The sequence below is a fragment of the Paroedura picta genome, chromosome 2 (assembly GCF_049243985.1).
Source record: "Paroedura picta isolate Pp20150507F chromosome 2, Ppicta_v3.0, whole genome shotgun sequence".
NCBI lineage: Eukaryota > Metazoa > Chordata > Lepidosauria > Squamata > Gekkonidae > Paroedura > Paroedura picta.
The window spans coordinates 72468071-72482053 of NC_135370.1; the positions used below are offsets into that span (position 1 = coordinate 72468071).

The following is a 13983-nucleotide window of genomic DNA, read 5'->3' on the forward strand; positions in this document are numbered from 1 at the left end:
TCTGGGTACCACATATCTGAGGGACTGCCTTTTGCTCTATACCCCCCGCAGGGCTTTACACTCTGCAGGTACTGACTTATTGGTCATTCTCGTCCCCAATGAGGCGTGCCTGGCCTCAGAGCCAGGGCCTTTTTGGTCCTGGCCCCTACCCAGTGGAATGAGTTCCCAGAGGAGCTGTGAGCCCTGCAGGAGCTTTCAGTGTTCCGCGGGGCCTGCAAAATGGAGCTCTTCCGCCAGGTCTATGGTTGAGGCCAGTGGGGCGAGGAAGATCTGATGGGCCCCTCAGTGTTAAGAGCATAAGCACCCACCATGTGATCTGCACTCCCTCCTACCCCTCCTATATTAGATTTCAAGGGGGTAGTGGGTTATTGACTGCCATGGTTTTATTGTTTTAGGAGTCTGTATTGATGAATGTCCAGATGTGTTTTAATGGTTTTTTTAAATGGACTATTGTAACCCTCCACACGCCAGTTATGAGAGTGGTGGGCAATAAGTTGAAATAATAAACAAACAGACAGAAAAATGCCTACATGGGGTGCAGAAGTCAGGGTCAGCGCAAATCCAGGGAGTCCCAAATAATCACTTTCCAATCTTATATTTTTACTAATGAGGACTGCAAAACTGAGGCTACCTGTTAGCTCATGAGCTAACACAGGGGTAGTCAAACTGCGGCCCTCCAGATGTCCATGGACTACAATTCCCAGGAGCCCCCTGCCAGCGAATGCTGGCAGGGGGCTTCTGGGAATTGTAGTCCATGGACATCTGGAGGGCCGCAGTTTGACTACCCCTGAGCTAACAGGTAGAAAAACAGAAGTATGGTTCATAAAGCCATTGGAGGAAGCAAGTCCACGAAAATATTGCGTTTGCATGGGGAGAACAGATAAAGGATGCTTACTTGTGCATATAAAAGAAGATGTAACCACTCCGGTCCCTGTCACTCTGCACAGAGGCCTCTTGAGTTCTGGATACTTCTAGGTCATTGTATGTGAACCATGCCTGTTTACGGATGTCATATACATCACTAATGTAGTGACCTTTAAAAAGAAGGTTTAAGAACAAAATTGGATTTTCAGGCTATGCAAAGGATAAAAAAACCTTTCTATTTTTATAAAAGTCACCCCAACATGTAAAAACAGATCTATGAATGGGAGCATCCTACACAAGCTACTAAAATAAATTCCAAATCTTGGTATTCTCAATGTAGTCAATGTAAATAATTTTAATGAATCCCTCTTTAACAGAAGGAGGATAATATCACAGCCCTTTAAAGAACTTTACAAGTTTGGGGGGAATATCATAATATATAAGAAATGCACTCACAAGTAATGCATGTGTTGTGGGGAAATTGAACTTTTCAAGCTTCCCAAATAATTGACATTTTCACTTTATCTCAGGAGTTTTCGGTTCCCTTAAAAGTGCCCCCCCCCCACATATCTACGCAGAGCTGCTATCCCTATCTTACCTGAGGAGGATGAATCTCCAATATGGCTGACAATACTAATAAGGCGATAGGAATTAGGAAGCTCTCCTGTCTGTGGAAACAGAAACCCAACTATTAGCTTTGCTACTTCCTTCAGGAAAGCAGATCACAGATTTTACAGCAAAGCAGCAGCTAGGACACACACTCAAGTCAACTCTCTTGAACAGGGGTAGTCAAAGTGCAGCCCTCCAGATGTCCACAGACTACAATTCCCATGAACTACAGCATTTTCTGGCAGGGGCTCATGGGACATCTGGAGGGCCACACTTTGACCAACCCTGCTCTTGAGGCTGCCTACTTAGCTTAGATCATATCTCCAGACCTTGCAACAACAACAACAACAATTTCCATTAAGAGTTTCTCTTCAAAAATGAAACAATATCTCAATCTCTAAACTGGATAATAAATGATTCCCCTATATGCATGCAGATGACAGAGCAATAAAACATTGCAAAGTTTTCCCTTCAGTTGTGCAGTAGGGACATTTTATGTAAACCCTCGCAACTAATTTACCAAAGGTTGGATCCAGTAGAGTTGTCAGCAAGGAGCACCACTCTTTGTTACCCCCACCTCCCACCCAACTCTTTCTGAACTTTTTAAAGGTGGTGTTGGGAGACCTGTGTGAACTAGCCATATGAGTCTGGAAGAGAAGCTGCCCTTCATCACTCTTCCATAAGTACAGTTACTGTGTGAGAGGTGAGGTAATTTCATTCCACAAGGATTCTGCAACCCCAATTATCAATTGTCTTCAAACTGCAGGGAGTAACATGCCAAAAATGCTCATATGCCAACACTTTTCACAATGAATTGTTGAACACAGCCCATAAAAACAGTACAAATAAAATGGCATGAACACATCATCTGTGTTCAACATTAAGATATGTCTACATAGGGCATAGTCAAAGAGTTAATTAAAAGCTTCTTGTGGCGCAGAGTGGTAAAGCAGCAGACATGCAGTCTGAAAGCTCTGCCCATGAGGCTGGGAGTTCAATCCCAGTGGCCGGCTCAAGGTTGACTCAGCCTTCCATCCTTCCGAGGTCGGTAAAATGAGTACCCAGCTTGCTGCTGGGGGGTAAACGGTAATGACTGGGGAAGGCACTGGCCAACCACCCCGTATTGAGTCTGCCATGAAAACGCTAGAGGGCGTCACCCCAAGGGTCAGACATGACCCGGTGCCTGCACAGGGGATACCTTTACCTTTTTAAAGAGTTAATTAATATATCAATTGTTCATTTTACTAAAGACTTGACTAAGGAAAACAATATATTCAGTCCTTCCATTTTTTTTGAATCAGCTGCTTTTGTTAGAATCATGGACATTGGCAAGCTCTTTCTGTGCCAGTCCAGTGATCCAGAAGGAAACCCTTGACTTTATAATGCGCTCCTGAAGTCACACCCTACAACACTGGAAGATGTCCTGAAGGGCATACACACCCCAAAACTGCAAAGTGAAGCATAAAGAAATCCCAATCACTCTAAATGTTACAATGGTCAGTGGTTCACACAACACAGGAGATTTTTTTTACAGGAAATATTGTTAGAGGCCTTTAAAGGAAGACAGTCCAAGATTTTAGCACTGAAAGATAGTTGTCACGGTATCTAAAATCACCGAATCATAGAATTGGAAGGGACCTCATGGGTCATCTAGTCCAGCCCTCTGCACTATGCAGGACACTCACATCCCTATTGCTCATCCACTGTAACCTGCCACCCCTTTGCCTTCACAGAATCAGCCTCTCCGTCAGATGGAGAACCCACCACCTCCCGAGGAAGCCTGTTCCACTGAGAAACCGCTCCAACTGTCAGGAACTTATTCCGGATGTTTAGATGGAATTTCTTTTGAATTAATTTCATCCTATTCGTTCTGGTCTGTCCCTCTGGGGCAAGAGAGAACAATTCTGCTCCATCCTCCATATGGCACCCTTTTAAATACTTGAAGATGGTTATCAGATCCCCTCTCAGTCGTCTCCTCTCTAGGCTAAACAGACCAAGCTCCCCCAACCTTTCTTCATATGTCTTGGTCTCCAAACCTCTCACCATCTTTGTTGCCCTCCTCTGGATATGCTCCAGTTTGTCAACATCCCTCTTCAACTGGTGTGCCCAAAACTGAACATAGTACTCCAAGTGAGGCCGAAGCAGAGCAGCGTAAAATGACATGTTAAGTTTTTTAAGACCAGTCTTTCTGACAGTGAAGCAATCCAGAAACAGCAATGACACTCACTAGATTGCCATGTTAATATGTTGTGAAAGAAAGACAAATGCTAGCTACTCTTGAACTCCACTACAGCAATCTGAATTTTAGGAATGTTGGAAACTATTAAAAAGCAAGAATTCCTTTCAGTTCAAACAACAGTTGTTCCAATCCAATAGAAGTCCACGAAACAAATATTCAGCATAATACTACCATGTGTTTACACATTAATGAAACACTGGATTCCAGTTCAATTAATAAGCACACTAATTATTCATATCCTTCTCAGATACAGATCACTTCTACCCCAGTCTCTAACAGGCAAGTAATTTATGCAAGTTTGCCCCAATGAACACATGACAAGGCAAGAATTCTGAGTCTCCAAGGTTCTAAGTCTCAGTGATCATGTGCTGCAGTGGAGAGAGCTTTACAGGCATTGGTAAAAACAGCCAAATGTATTAAACAATGCTGTCTATACTGTGAAAACAAGAGACATTTTACATATGGTTCTGTTCCACACGAAGGAACAGTAAGCCCCTCCCATGCAGTGCTCCAAATATCACAGATCATCACCTCAGCATTTCTTTTCAGTTCTTCAGCTTCTGCTTCTGAGTACTCCATATCTAAGACATCCTCATTCCCAGAGTCCTCATCAGAGCCAATGCTGTCCAGAAGAGAGCTGTTAAACTCTAAATAGCATGAAAACAACACTGTGTAAGACTCTGACCTCATGTATGAAACAAAATGGCAATACTTTACAGCAGAGTAGACCTGCAAGTTCACTACAAAGTCTAAACAATCCAATTCTCTTTGGCTAAGGAAATAAAAAGGGATTTCAAGAAATAAATTCTATTATCTGCAAAAAAAAAAAAAAAATCCAGAGGCATAAGAAACACCTATGTTTCCAATGTTACAATTAGATTTTAAACAACTTCATTTATCTAAGATCCTCATTAAGCTGCTAAAGATTTATCTCTCAAATGCTGGAGCTCCACTTGAAGGTGGTACACCAATGAAGCGTTGGCAGCATCTTGCCTCTTCATGGTTTTCTCACAACATGATTCGCTCTTCACAATGGAAATTTACTGCCCGCTAGAGGTGGCCAGAATACATGGACTTTTGCTGCCTGTTGTCTATAGTGCTCATAGTACTTCATTAACAAGTATTTATTGGAACCTTCCCTATACTGCGTCCATTGTTAGACTCACAAGTTTCATCTCTGAACTGCCAGCAACTTCACATATGCAGCCATACAAATTATGAACTGTAATTTTTTTCCTGTTGATAGAGAATTGCCTATGCACAGCTAATATCTGAAGAATCAGTGCTAAGTGGTAGCATATGGCTGGTTTCAGGAGGGTGGCAAAGAAATTTAATAATAATCAACAGTTCAGAGATAAATATTTTATTTGTACACTGCTGCATCCATGTTAATTCAGGGCAGTTAGATAAAACAATACATAATAATAATAAGCAATAAAGCAGCAACTCCTTAATAAAAAACACCTATTATTTGTCTCCTCATGGGGAGTTTGGAGGGGTTCTTGTCAGTGGATGTTTTGAGTAGGGAGGCAAGCATCTCATGATGTTATTGCCTGGCCTCAACCATAGGCTTAGTGGAACAGCTCAGTTTTGCAGGCCCTCCAAAATTATTTAAGATCCTGGAGGCCCCTGATCTCTCCAGGCAGAGTGTTCCACCAGGTTGAAAAAGTCCTGGCTCTGATCGAGGCCAGTTTGATCTCTTTTGATGCCAGGGACCCTAAGCAGATTTAGACTGCCTTATCTTAATGTTATTGGGAGGCAGCAGCCCCGAAGATACAGGAGTCCCAGACCTTTTAGGGCCTTGAATGTAAGAGTCAAAACTTTGAAATGTACTAGACTAGCAGTGGATACAGAAAGCTCGCTTTCAGGAGAACTAGACCAATTTATTCATGTTTGTATTCACCAACACATTGCATAAAATTATATTTGAAATGAATTTGGAGAGTCCTCTTAGGAACCATCAGACAATTGCCATGGGAAAGTAACAAGTTTCAGCTAAACAGAAGAACAGCAGAAGAACTACTGCTTGTTTTGAACAGAATTTTATTACCCCTTTAAAGTGCTCTGAGGGTTCAAGTACAATATTTTAAAAAATGATATTTGCGTTTGTGTATATACCTTGTAGACTTAATTCAGTGGCTCGCTTAAGGTCATCATCTTCTTTTTGTTCCCGTGCTTCCTGCTAGGGGAGAGAAGCAAGCTTAGTTTACTGAGACACTTCCTGTTCCTGGGGCAGGCTTTCCCCCCTGCCACCAAAAGCTATGGTGCTTCTGTTTCTATGACAAAAGACATGCCCTGGACTGGACGGTCTGTGACTAGCAAGAGACCAAATTATCCAAAGGCCAAGTTTTAAATAAAAGGCTGTTCAAGCTTGGTATGCATAGTGGCAAGTCCCTAGTGTCACAATATGCCCTCTGCAGCTTCTTTTTTGAAGAACACGGAAATGAATGTCAGTTGCTTGCAAAGCAAAGCACAACTGTCTCAAACAAACTCTCCTACAACGTTGTATAGGTATGCGACTCCTTTCCTAAAGCCAGCTAAGGACACCCCCTACATTGGATTTAAAACTTTCAAAAGTAGTACTTACAGCTTACATGGTTAGGTACATACATATACTCCACTATCATTGTGCACAATTTGTCAAAAGGTTACAGAATGAGATCTTATATTAAAGGGGATCATGGAGAATATAATCAAAGACACTTTGAAGGTTTTCTTCTCTCACTGTGTGTATTGGGCTAAAAGGAATGATTTTTCTTTGAAGGATAATCTGAATTAGTTTTTGATGATTCCTATGACCAACTTTCACTATGGGAATCACCCAAAGGGATTTTAGGTGGCAGAGTTGGGGTATCTCCACTACAAGCAAAAGCAGTAATACTATGCTAGTAACAATTATGATTATACAGAGAGTGCGAAAACTGTATAATATTGTTTCTTTAAATAGACAATTCTGTACCACATTTTACTTATCCAAAGGCTTGTTGTTATGTGCGAAGTCGTGTCCGACCCATCGCGACCCCATGGACAACGATCCTCCAGGCCTTCCTGTCCTCTACCATTCCCCGGAGTCCATCCAAAGGCTAGTCCATCCAAAGGCTATCCAAAGGCTAGTTTAGTTCAAAATTGCCAGTAGTTTACCACCTCAGATATTAGATTCTAGATTTCCTTGTAACCATGTCAGAAAATTATAACTCCAATACATTACTATACAACTCAAACCATTACAAGTTTTAATTTCAAGTATTTACATTGAAAATATATATCCCTCCAAGAGGGCGGCTGGAGCAGTCATGAAATCAGACTGCTCCTGAAACTAAACAGGCCCAGCCCAAAAATAGCCGCCAAAAAGCACCCAGAATTGATCACTCTAAAAAAAGAAACAAAAACAAAAAGAACCCCACCAATTTAACTACAGATATCTGAAGAAACGCAAAAGAATCGAAACAACAAAACCACTACAAATAGAAACAAGAACAGATAAGAAGAACCAAAGAAAGAAAAACAGAAACGGTAAGAAAACCAACCAAAACAAAACAAACGAAAACAACAACGGCTGGCTAACAACAAAGCCCTCCGGGATTGCCATCAAGGACTGTGCTGGGGCTGCCCACTGACCATCTACCAAGCCTGAACAGCCCCACGGCCGGAGGAACCTGGAGCTTGCTGAGAACAGCCAGGGAGAGCCGACCAGCAGATCCACTGGAGCGGCCTGTCAGCGTCGCTGCGGGAAACGGCCTGCTGCAGAGGGACCCTCCTGCAGCCGCCCAAGCAGAGCCGGACTTCAGCCACAGCTGACCGCTGCTACTGTGCCACGCCCACCATCAGCACCGCGGCCACCACGTGAACGGGGCCGGACCCTCTGCTGCGGCTGTTCCACCGCCGAAGGTCGACAGGACGCCATTACCACGCTTCGCCTTCCATTCAAGCCCACAGCTGCCGCCCGATCAGAGCCAGGACCCCGCAGGAACGGAGCCTGGACCTCTACTGATTCCGCCTCGCCATAGCTGCGCCGTGTCCACCACCCGTGCCCAACCACCACCAAACAAAGCCTGACCCTCTGCTGCTGCTGCCTGCCCATCGCCGACCCTGCACTACAGCCGAGCGACAAGGAAAAGAAGCAAACAGAAAAGAAAGAAGAAGGAAAGGAAAAGGAACACTCACCTGCAGAACAATAAAGAAAGAGAAGTACCAAGCCCTGGGGGGGGGGGGGGAACGGGACTTGCCATAACTATCCCATCTGTAGGGGGAGGGAAGAAGGTACAAACGGACCATTTATTTATTCTCAGAAGGGGGAAGGGAAATCAAACGGACTAACGAACTGAATAAGATTAATACCAAATCCTGGGGGGGGGGGGGATTGCCATAAATATCCCATCTGCAGGGGGGAGGGAAGAAGGCACAAACAGACATTCTCAGAAGGGGGAAGGGAAATCAAACGGACTAACCGAGCTGACTAAGGTTGATGCCTATTTCAAAGGGGAGGGAAATTAGAAATTAAGCAGGAAGAATTTAGGCGGGAAGAAAAAAAGCGGGAAGAATTTAGGCGGGAAAAACTGTACAGACAGAAAACGGAGGGGAGGGGGAGAATAAGGGGAAAACTTCAAACAAACTAAGAGAAGAATCAAGTGGAAACATTGTGGTGTGCACAGAAAAGGGGAGGGGAAAAAAGAGGGGGGGAGGGAAAGAGCAGGGGTGGTGGGGGGGAATAGAAAAAGGAGAAAAATTTTTAAAAGGGAGGGAAAGAGACAACAATCTATGCACAGGAATTATAAAAAAGGGAGAAGAATTAACCCCCAACCCTCAACCTAACAACCCATCTGACCATTGACTGACCCCAAATTAAATTAACACCTTACCCATCTACCCATCCGAACAATTATCATCAACTGATCTACCACAACCCCACCATCAATTTAACTATCCCAAACCCACCCAAAACAATTAATTCCACCAATTAATCAACTAAATCCTAAAATTGAACTACCCAAACCCACCCCAAAACAATCAATTCTACCAAACAATCAATTCTATCAACTAATTGAACTACCCAACTATCGCCTGAACTACCCAAGCCACCCCAAATCAATCAACTCCACCAACCAATTGAACTACCCAACTACCAACTGAACCACCCAAACCCACCCCAATCAACCAATTCTAACAACTAATTAATTCAGACCATACCTAACAACCCACCCTCCACTTGCCAAACAACGCTAACTGTCCAACCCAATTCCACCCAACCCACAAACATCCAGTCCCAAATCACAACATGAAATAACACAGAGGCCACACATACACCACACACCCTGGACTGGGCAACCCTTAGGTGCCGCAACAGGCGATCGGGGCTACCCCTCCAGATACACATCCTACACATAGCACATAACTGTCACAATTGGAACTGGGAAGTCCTGAGAGGCTATAAATAGCGATCGGGACCAACCTTCCACAGATACACAAAACCCTACACCTACATTAGAAACCAGCAATAAGCACAGAACCAGGGTGGGCAACAACCCTAGCTAAACCGCAAAACCAAGAACTAAAACCAACAGTGTCCATGGAGCCCATCATATTTGAAAGAACGGAGGAAGGGGAGAAAGCGGGGGCCCTGAAAGGGTCAGGGATCCCAACAATAAGGGGCAGAGGCAGAGACAGCGGATGGCGGCGACCAAGGGACCCGGAAATCAACCATACACGGGCCCCCTCCAGACTCCGCCCCATCCCTCGCGACACTAGGGTGGAGGCAAAGGTGAATAACCCGCCTCTGACACTGGTGCTGTGCAACGCCAGGTCAATAAACAACAAAACCTCTACCCTGCAAAACTATTTTGCAGAGCAAAGAGTGGACCTGGCGTTCGTGACAGAAACCTGGACCAGGAAAGGCGAAACAGTCGCCCTCAAAGATCTAGCCCCTGCCGGGTTTTCTGTCCTCCACCAGTCCCGGACAGCGGGGCGGGGAGGAGGGGTGGCAATCCTGATCCGAGAGGCTTTCTCCTTCAGGGCCCTTCCTGCGCCATCAATACCAGGCATTGAATGTGTTGGCCTCGGATGGGGATCAACCGAGAGCGTGGCCATTTGGTTAGTGTACCGCGTGCCCAATGCACCACCAGATGCCCTGCCTGCCCTGCTAGAGGCGGTGGCGGCCTGGACGCTACAGTTTCCCAGTCTATTAGTCCTGGGGGACTTTAACGTCCATGCTGAGCTGCCGTCTTCTAGAACTGGGCAGGACCTAGTGTCAACCATGGCGACACTAGGGCTCTCGCAGTTTGTTGTTGGCCCCACCCACCAAGCAGGTCACACCCTGGATCTTATTTTCGGCGTAGGTCTGAATGTGGATCTGGTCACGGCAACTGCCGTGCCATGGTCAGACCACTATGCCCTGAAGGCTCGGCTATGGCTACCACTCCCACCTCAGTTGGGCGCCGAGCAAATTTTAGCTCGCCCGCGGAGACTTATGGATCCAATTGGATTCCTGAATGCTCTGCGGGAGCCAATGCCTCCTGGCACTTCTCTCAATGGCCTGGTCAGCGACTGGCATGACAGACTGCTGGCTGCCATTGATGAGATAGCCCCCCGACGCCCTCTCCGGCCCCGTCTCAAGCGGGCCCCTTGGTACACCGAGGAGCTTCGCAACAAGAAACGGGAACTGAGACGGCTAGAGCGAGTTTGGAGGAAGACTCGTGACGAAGCCTCGAGAACATCTTATAGAATGCAGATGAAGGCCTATGAGATGGCGGTGAAGTCAGTGAAACGCAATTTTTACTCGGCTACCATCGCATCCGCAGACTCACGCCCGGCTCAATTGTTTAAGGTAGTTCGGTCTCTTACTGCCCTGGCTGAAGGGCAACAAAACAGTAGCAAATTGGATATCAGCTGTGAGGCATTTGCGAGTCATTTTGCGGATAAAATCTCGACACTCCGCCATGACCTCCCTCCAACCTTAGATACAGAAAGTGAACTAGAGGCCCCTTGGCCGTCTTTGGAGAATACCTTGAGTAACTTCAGACGACTCACGCTGACCGAAGTGGACAGGATACTAGCAACAGCAAGGCCAACCACATGCCCACTAGACCCTTGCCCATCCTGGCTCCTAAGAACAGCGGACATAAGGATAAAGGGCCCCCTCCGGGAGATAATCAATCTATCTCTCACAACGGGAGAATTCCCGGAGGGACTGAAAGAGGCTGTGGTACGCCCACTGCTGAAAAAAACATCCTTAGACCCGCGAGAGCCCAACAACTATCGACCCGTCTCGCATTTAGCGTTTCTGGGGAAGATGATTGAAAGGGCTGTCGCAAACCAACTAACAGAGTACCTGGAAGAAGCTTCGGTCCTAGACCCATCCCAGTCAGGCTTCCGGCCTGGCCATGGGGTAGAGACAGCGCTAGTCGCCCTGACGGATGACCTCCGTCGCCAGTTGGACCGAGGCGGGTCGGCACTGCTGATATTACTAGACCTCTCAGCAGCGTTCGACACAGTCGATCATGAGCTTCTAGCTCGCCGCCTCACCGATGCCGGAATACGAGAGACAGCCCTCCAATGGCTGATCTCCTTCCTCCGGGATCGTGGACAGAGGGTTGCAATTGGAGACAAAACATCAGACCGTCGTCAACTTACTTGTGGAGTCCCACAAGGAGCGGTCCTCTCTCCTATCCTATTCAATATCTTTATGCGCCCTCTCGCACAACTGGTACGGAGGTTTGGGCTGGGTTGTCATCAATATGCCGATGACACCCAGCTCTTCCTCCTGATGGATGGCCGCCCTGACTCCCCCCCAGAAGCATTAGCCAGCTGCCTGGAAGCAGTGACGAGATGGCTGAAGCAGAGTCGTCTGAAGCTCAATCCTTCAAAGACGGAGGTCCTGTGGCTGGGTAGGAAGGGCCCATGCGAGGAAGCGTGCCTGCCTGCCCTGGATGGAGTACAGCTCTCTACGGCTCACTCCGCCAGGAACCTAGGCGTGATTCTGGATACTTCCCTTACAATGGAAGCCCAGATCACAAAGGTAGCGCGGCTGGCATTTTACCATCTCCGCCAAGCCAAACTACTAGCGCCCTACCTGGCCCCGGAACACCTAGCCACAGTGATCCATGCGACGGTCACCTCTAGACTGGACTTCTGTAACTCGCTCTACGCAGGCCTGCCCTTAGCCTTGACCCGGAAACTACAGCTGGTCCAAAACGCAGCGGCCAGGATCCTCACAGCAACACCGTGGAGGTCCCACATCCGGCCCATTCTCCACCAACTGCAGTGGTTGCCAGTTGAATTCCGGATCAGACTAAAGGTTCTGGTAATTACCTTCAAGGCCATTCACAGTCAGGGCCCAGTGTACCTGAGGGACCGCCTCCCTGCCTATGCCCCTAAAAGAGCTCTGCGCTCCACCGCCACCAACCGGCTAATGGTCCCTGGCCCTAAAGAAGTCCGCCTGGTCTCGACCAGGGCCAGAGCATTCTCTGTACTGGCCCCCACCTGGTGGAATGAGCTCCCGGAGGAGATCAGGGCCCTGACGGAGCTTAAACAGTTCCGCAGGGCCTGCAAAAAGGAGCTCCTCCGCCAGGCATTTGGTTGAGACCAGGCACAACCAACAGCGAATGAAGGGCCCCCGCTCCCCCCCTCCCCCCATCTCCCCCCTTCCTCCCAGAACTCCACCAGAGCGCTCTGGACCTGTTGTGGTATTGCACCGTTCCATCGTTATATTATTTTATTATACTGTTATACTGTTACATTATTCTGTTATATGGTTACAACCACTGTTATTATTTACTGTATGTTTTAACGAAGACTGTTTCATGTATCGTTGATTAGTTTTAATGTAAACCGCCCTGAGCCTTCGGGGAGGGCGGTATATAAATCTAAATAAATAAATAAATAAATAAATAAATAAATAAATAAAGTTAAAACGTCTAATTAACAGGCATTTTCCCCAGAGTATAGCAGGTAAGCTATTAAGGTCCTAGTTTAAAGGGAGAGAACAACACAACTAAGAGCAGCCTTCTACACTGGAGGCTGTTTTCCAATATTCAATTTATGGGAAAGATTCATGATCCTAAATTGTTTATCAACAAGAGCAGGTAACTCAGGATGGGAATGCCAAAGGCAGCCGTGTTGGATTGTTGATGCAAAGGTGAACAGGAGCCTTGGGGCACCTTAAAGACTAACAGGCTAGTGAAAACAGTGACTCTATATGAGTGGGAAAAGCAGAGGCATGGAGTCGAAGATTGCAACGTTTCTATTAGTCTAAAACATGTCAAATTCAGCAGGGTGTTTATCTCTCCATAAAAAGCTGATATCGAAACTTCCAAGAATTTCTACACTCCTGACTAGCAAACAGGAGTAGAGATCTTAAAGACCCTTTTTCCAAACAGTTCTTCCACCAAGGAGGCGCACTGAATGTTAAGTAACTTCCTAGCACCAGGGGAGGAATGCTTGATTGGTGTGCAGTACTTGAGAAGGAGACAATAGCTCTTACTTGTTCTTGGAGGCTCTGAGCTAAAGCTTGCTGGAGCTCCTGTTCTTCTCTCTCTCGCTCCATGTCATATTGCTGCAGCCAGTCGACCTCCCCCTGAGTACCTTCTGGAGTTTTATTTTCCTTGTTCTCATCAAAATCCTTACTTATCTCAGAGAAGTTGGCAAATCCTATGGAAACAAACACACCACAGTAATCCTCAAGTTCTGCTGGGGGAGGGGACATAAAGTTCTCTTGAACACTGCCCATTAAATCCTATTTAAGACACTCATATTTTAATGCAGAGTGACATCTACTGGTCTGGAACCATCTAAACATGGATGCTATCCAAGAGAAAAGTTTCAGCAGTAATTAACCTTACCTCATCTCACTAAAGATGCTCACTAAACTGATTTTTTTAAAAAACAAACATTCACATTCTGCAAGTTTAGAGTGAGTAAAGAAAATCCCCTTCTACCTTTCCTGACTTGGATTGATATATTTTTTCCAGTATTTCAGATGTAGAAAAGGTGCATTCTGTCTGATTCTATGACTTACCCTTCCTGTCTGCTTTCACTTGACTTATGAGCTGACATTGCAGTTCACATGAATTTCTATAACAGGTTGCTGTGGGCAAATATATGATTGGTTCCCACCTAGAATTTCCACATGGACAAGGAGAAAGGGCAATTTTTCCAATGCCCCCTTCTCCAAAATATCCTTTCCCCGCATGCTGCTCCTGCTCCCCCTGCCTAAGAATAGCTTCTATGCAAGGGGGATAAGTGAAGATTGCCTCCTCTTACGCCTGCAAAAATTCTTA

At 46.1% G+C, this 13983-nt stretch overlaps 1 protein-coding gene across 3 annotated transcripts in view; it reads right to left on the reverse strand.

Moving 5' to 3' along the window:
• Positions 1-13983, reverse strand: part of USP37 (ubiquitin specific peptidase 37) — a 47317-nt gene that overhangs the window by 3296 nt on the left and 30038 nt on the right. For 2 of the 3 annotated variants that reach the window (XM_077320683.1, XM_077320685.1), the window contains 5 exons: positions 13188-13354; positions 5831-5894; positions 4244-4359; positions 1463-1532; positions 896-1034 (listed from right to left, as the gene is read on the reverse strand). In XM_077320683.1, the coding sequence (XP_077176798.1) occupies positions 896-1034; positions 1463-1532; positions 4244-4359; positions 5831-5894; positions 13188-13354 (556 nt within the window). The remainder of the gene's footprint in view (positions 1-895; positions 1035-1462; positions 1533-4243; positions 4360-5830; positions 5895-13187; positions 13355-13983) is intronic. The other variant, XM_077320684.1, reaches the window with a different exon arrangement.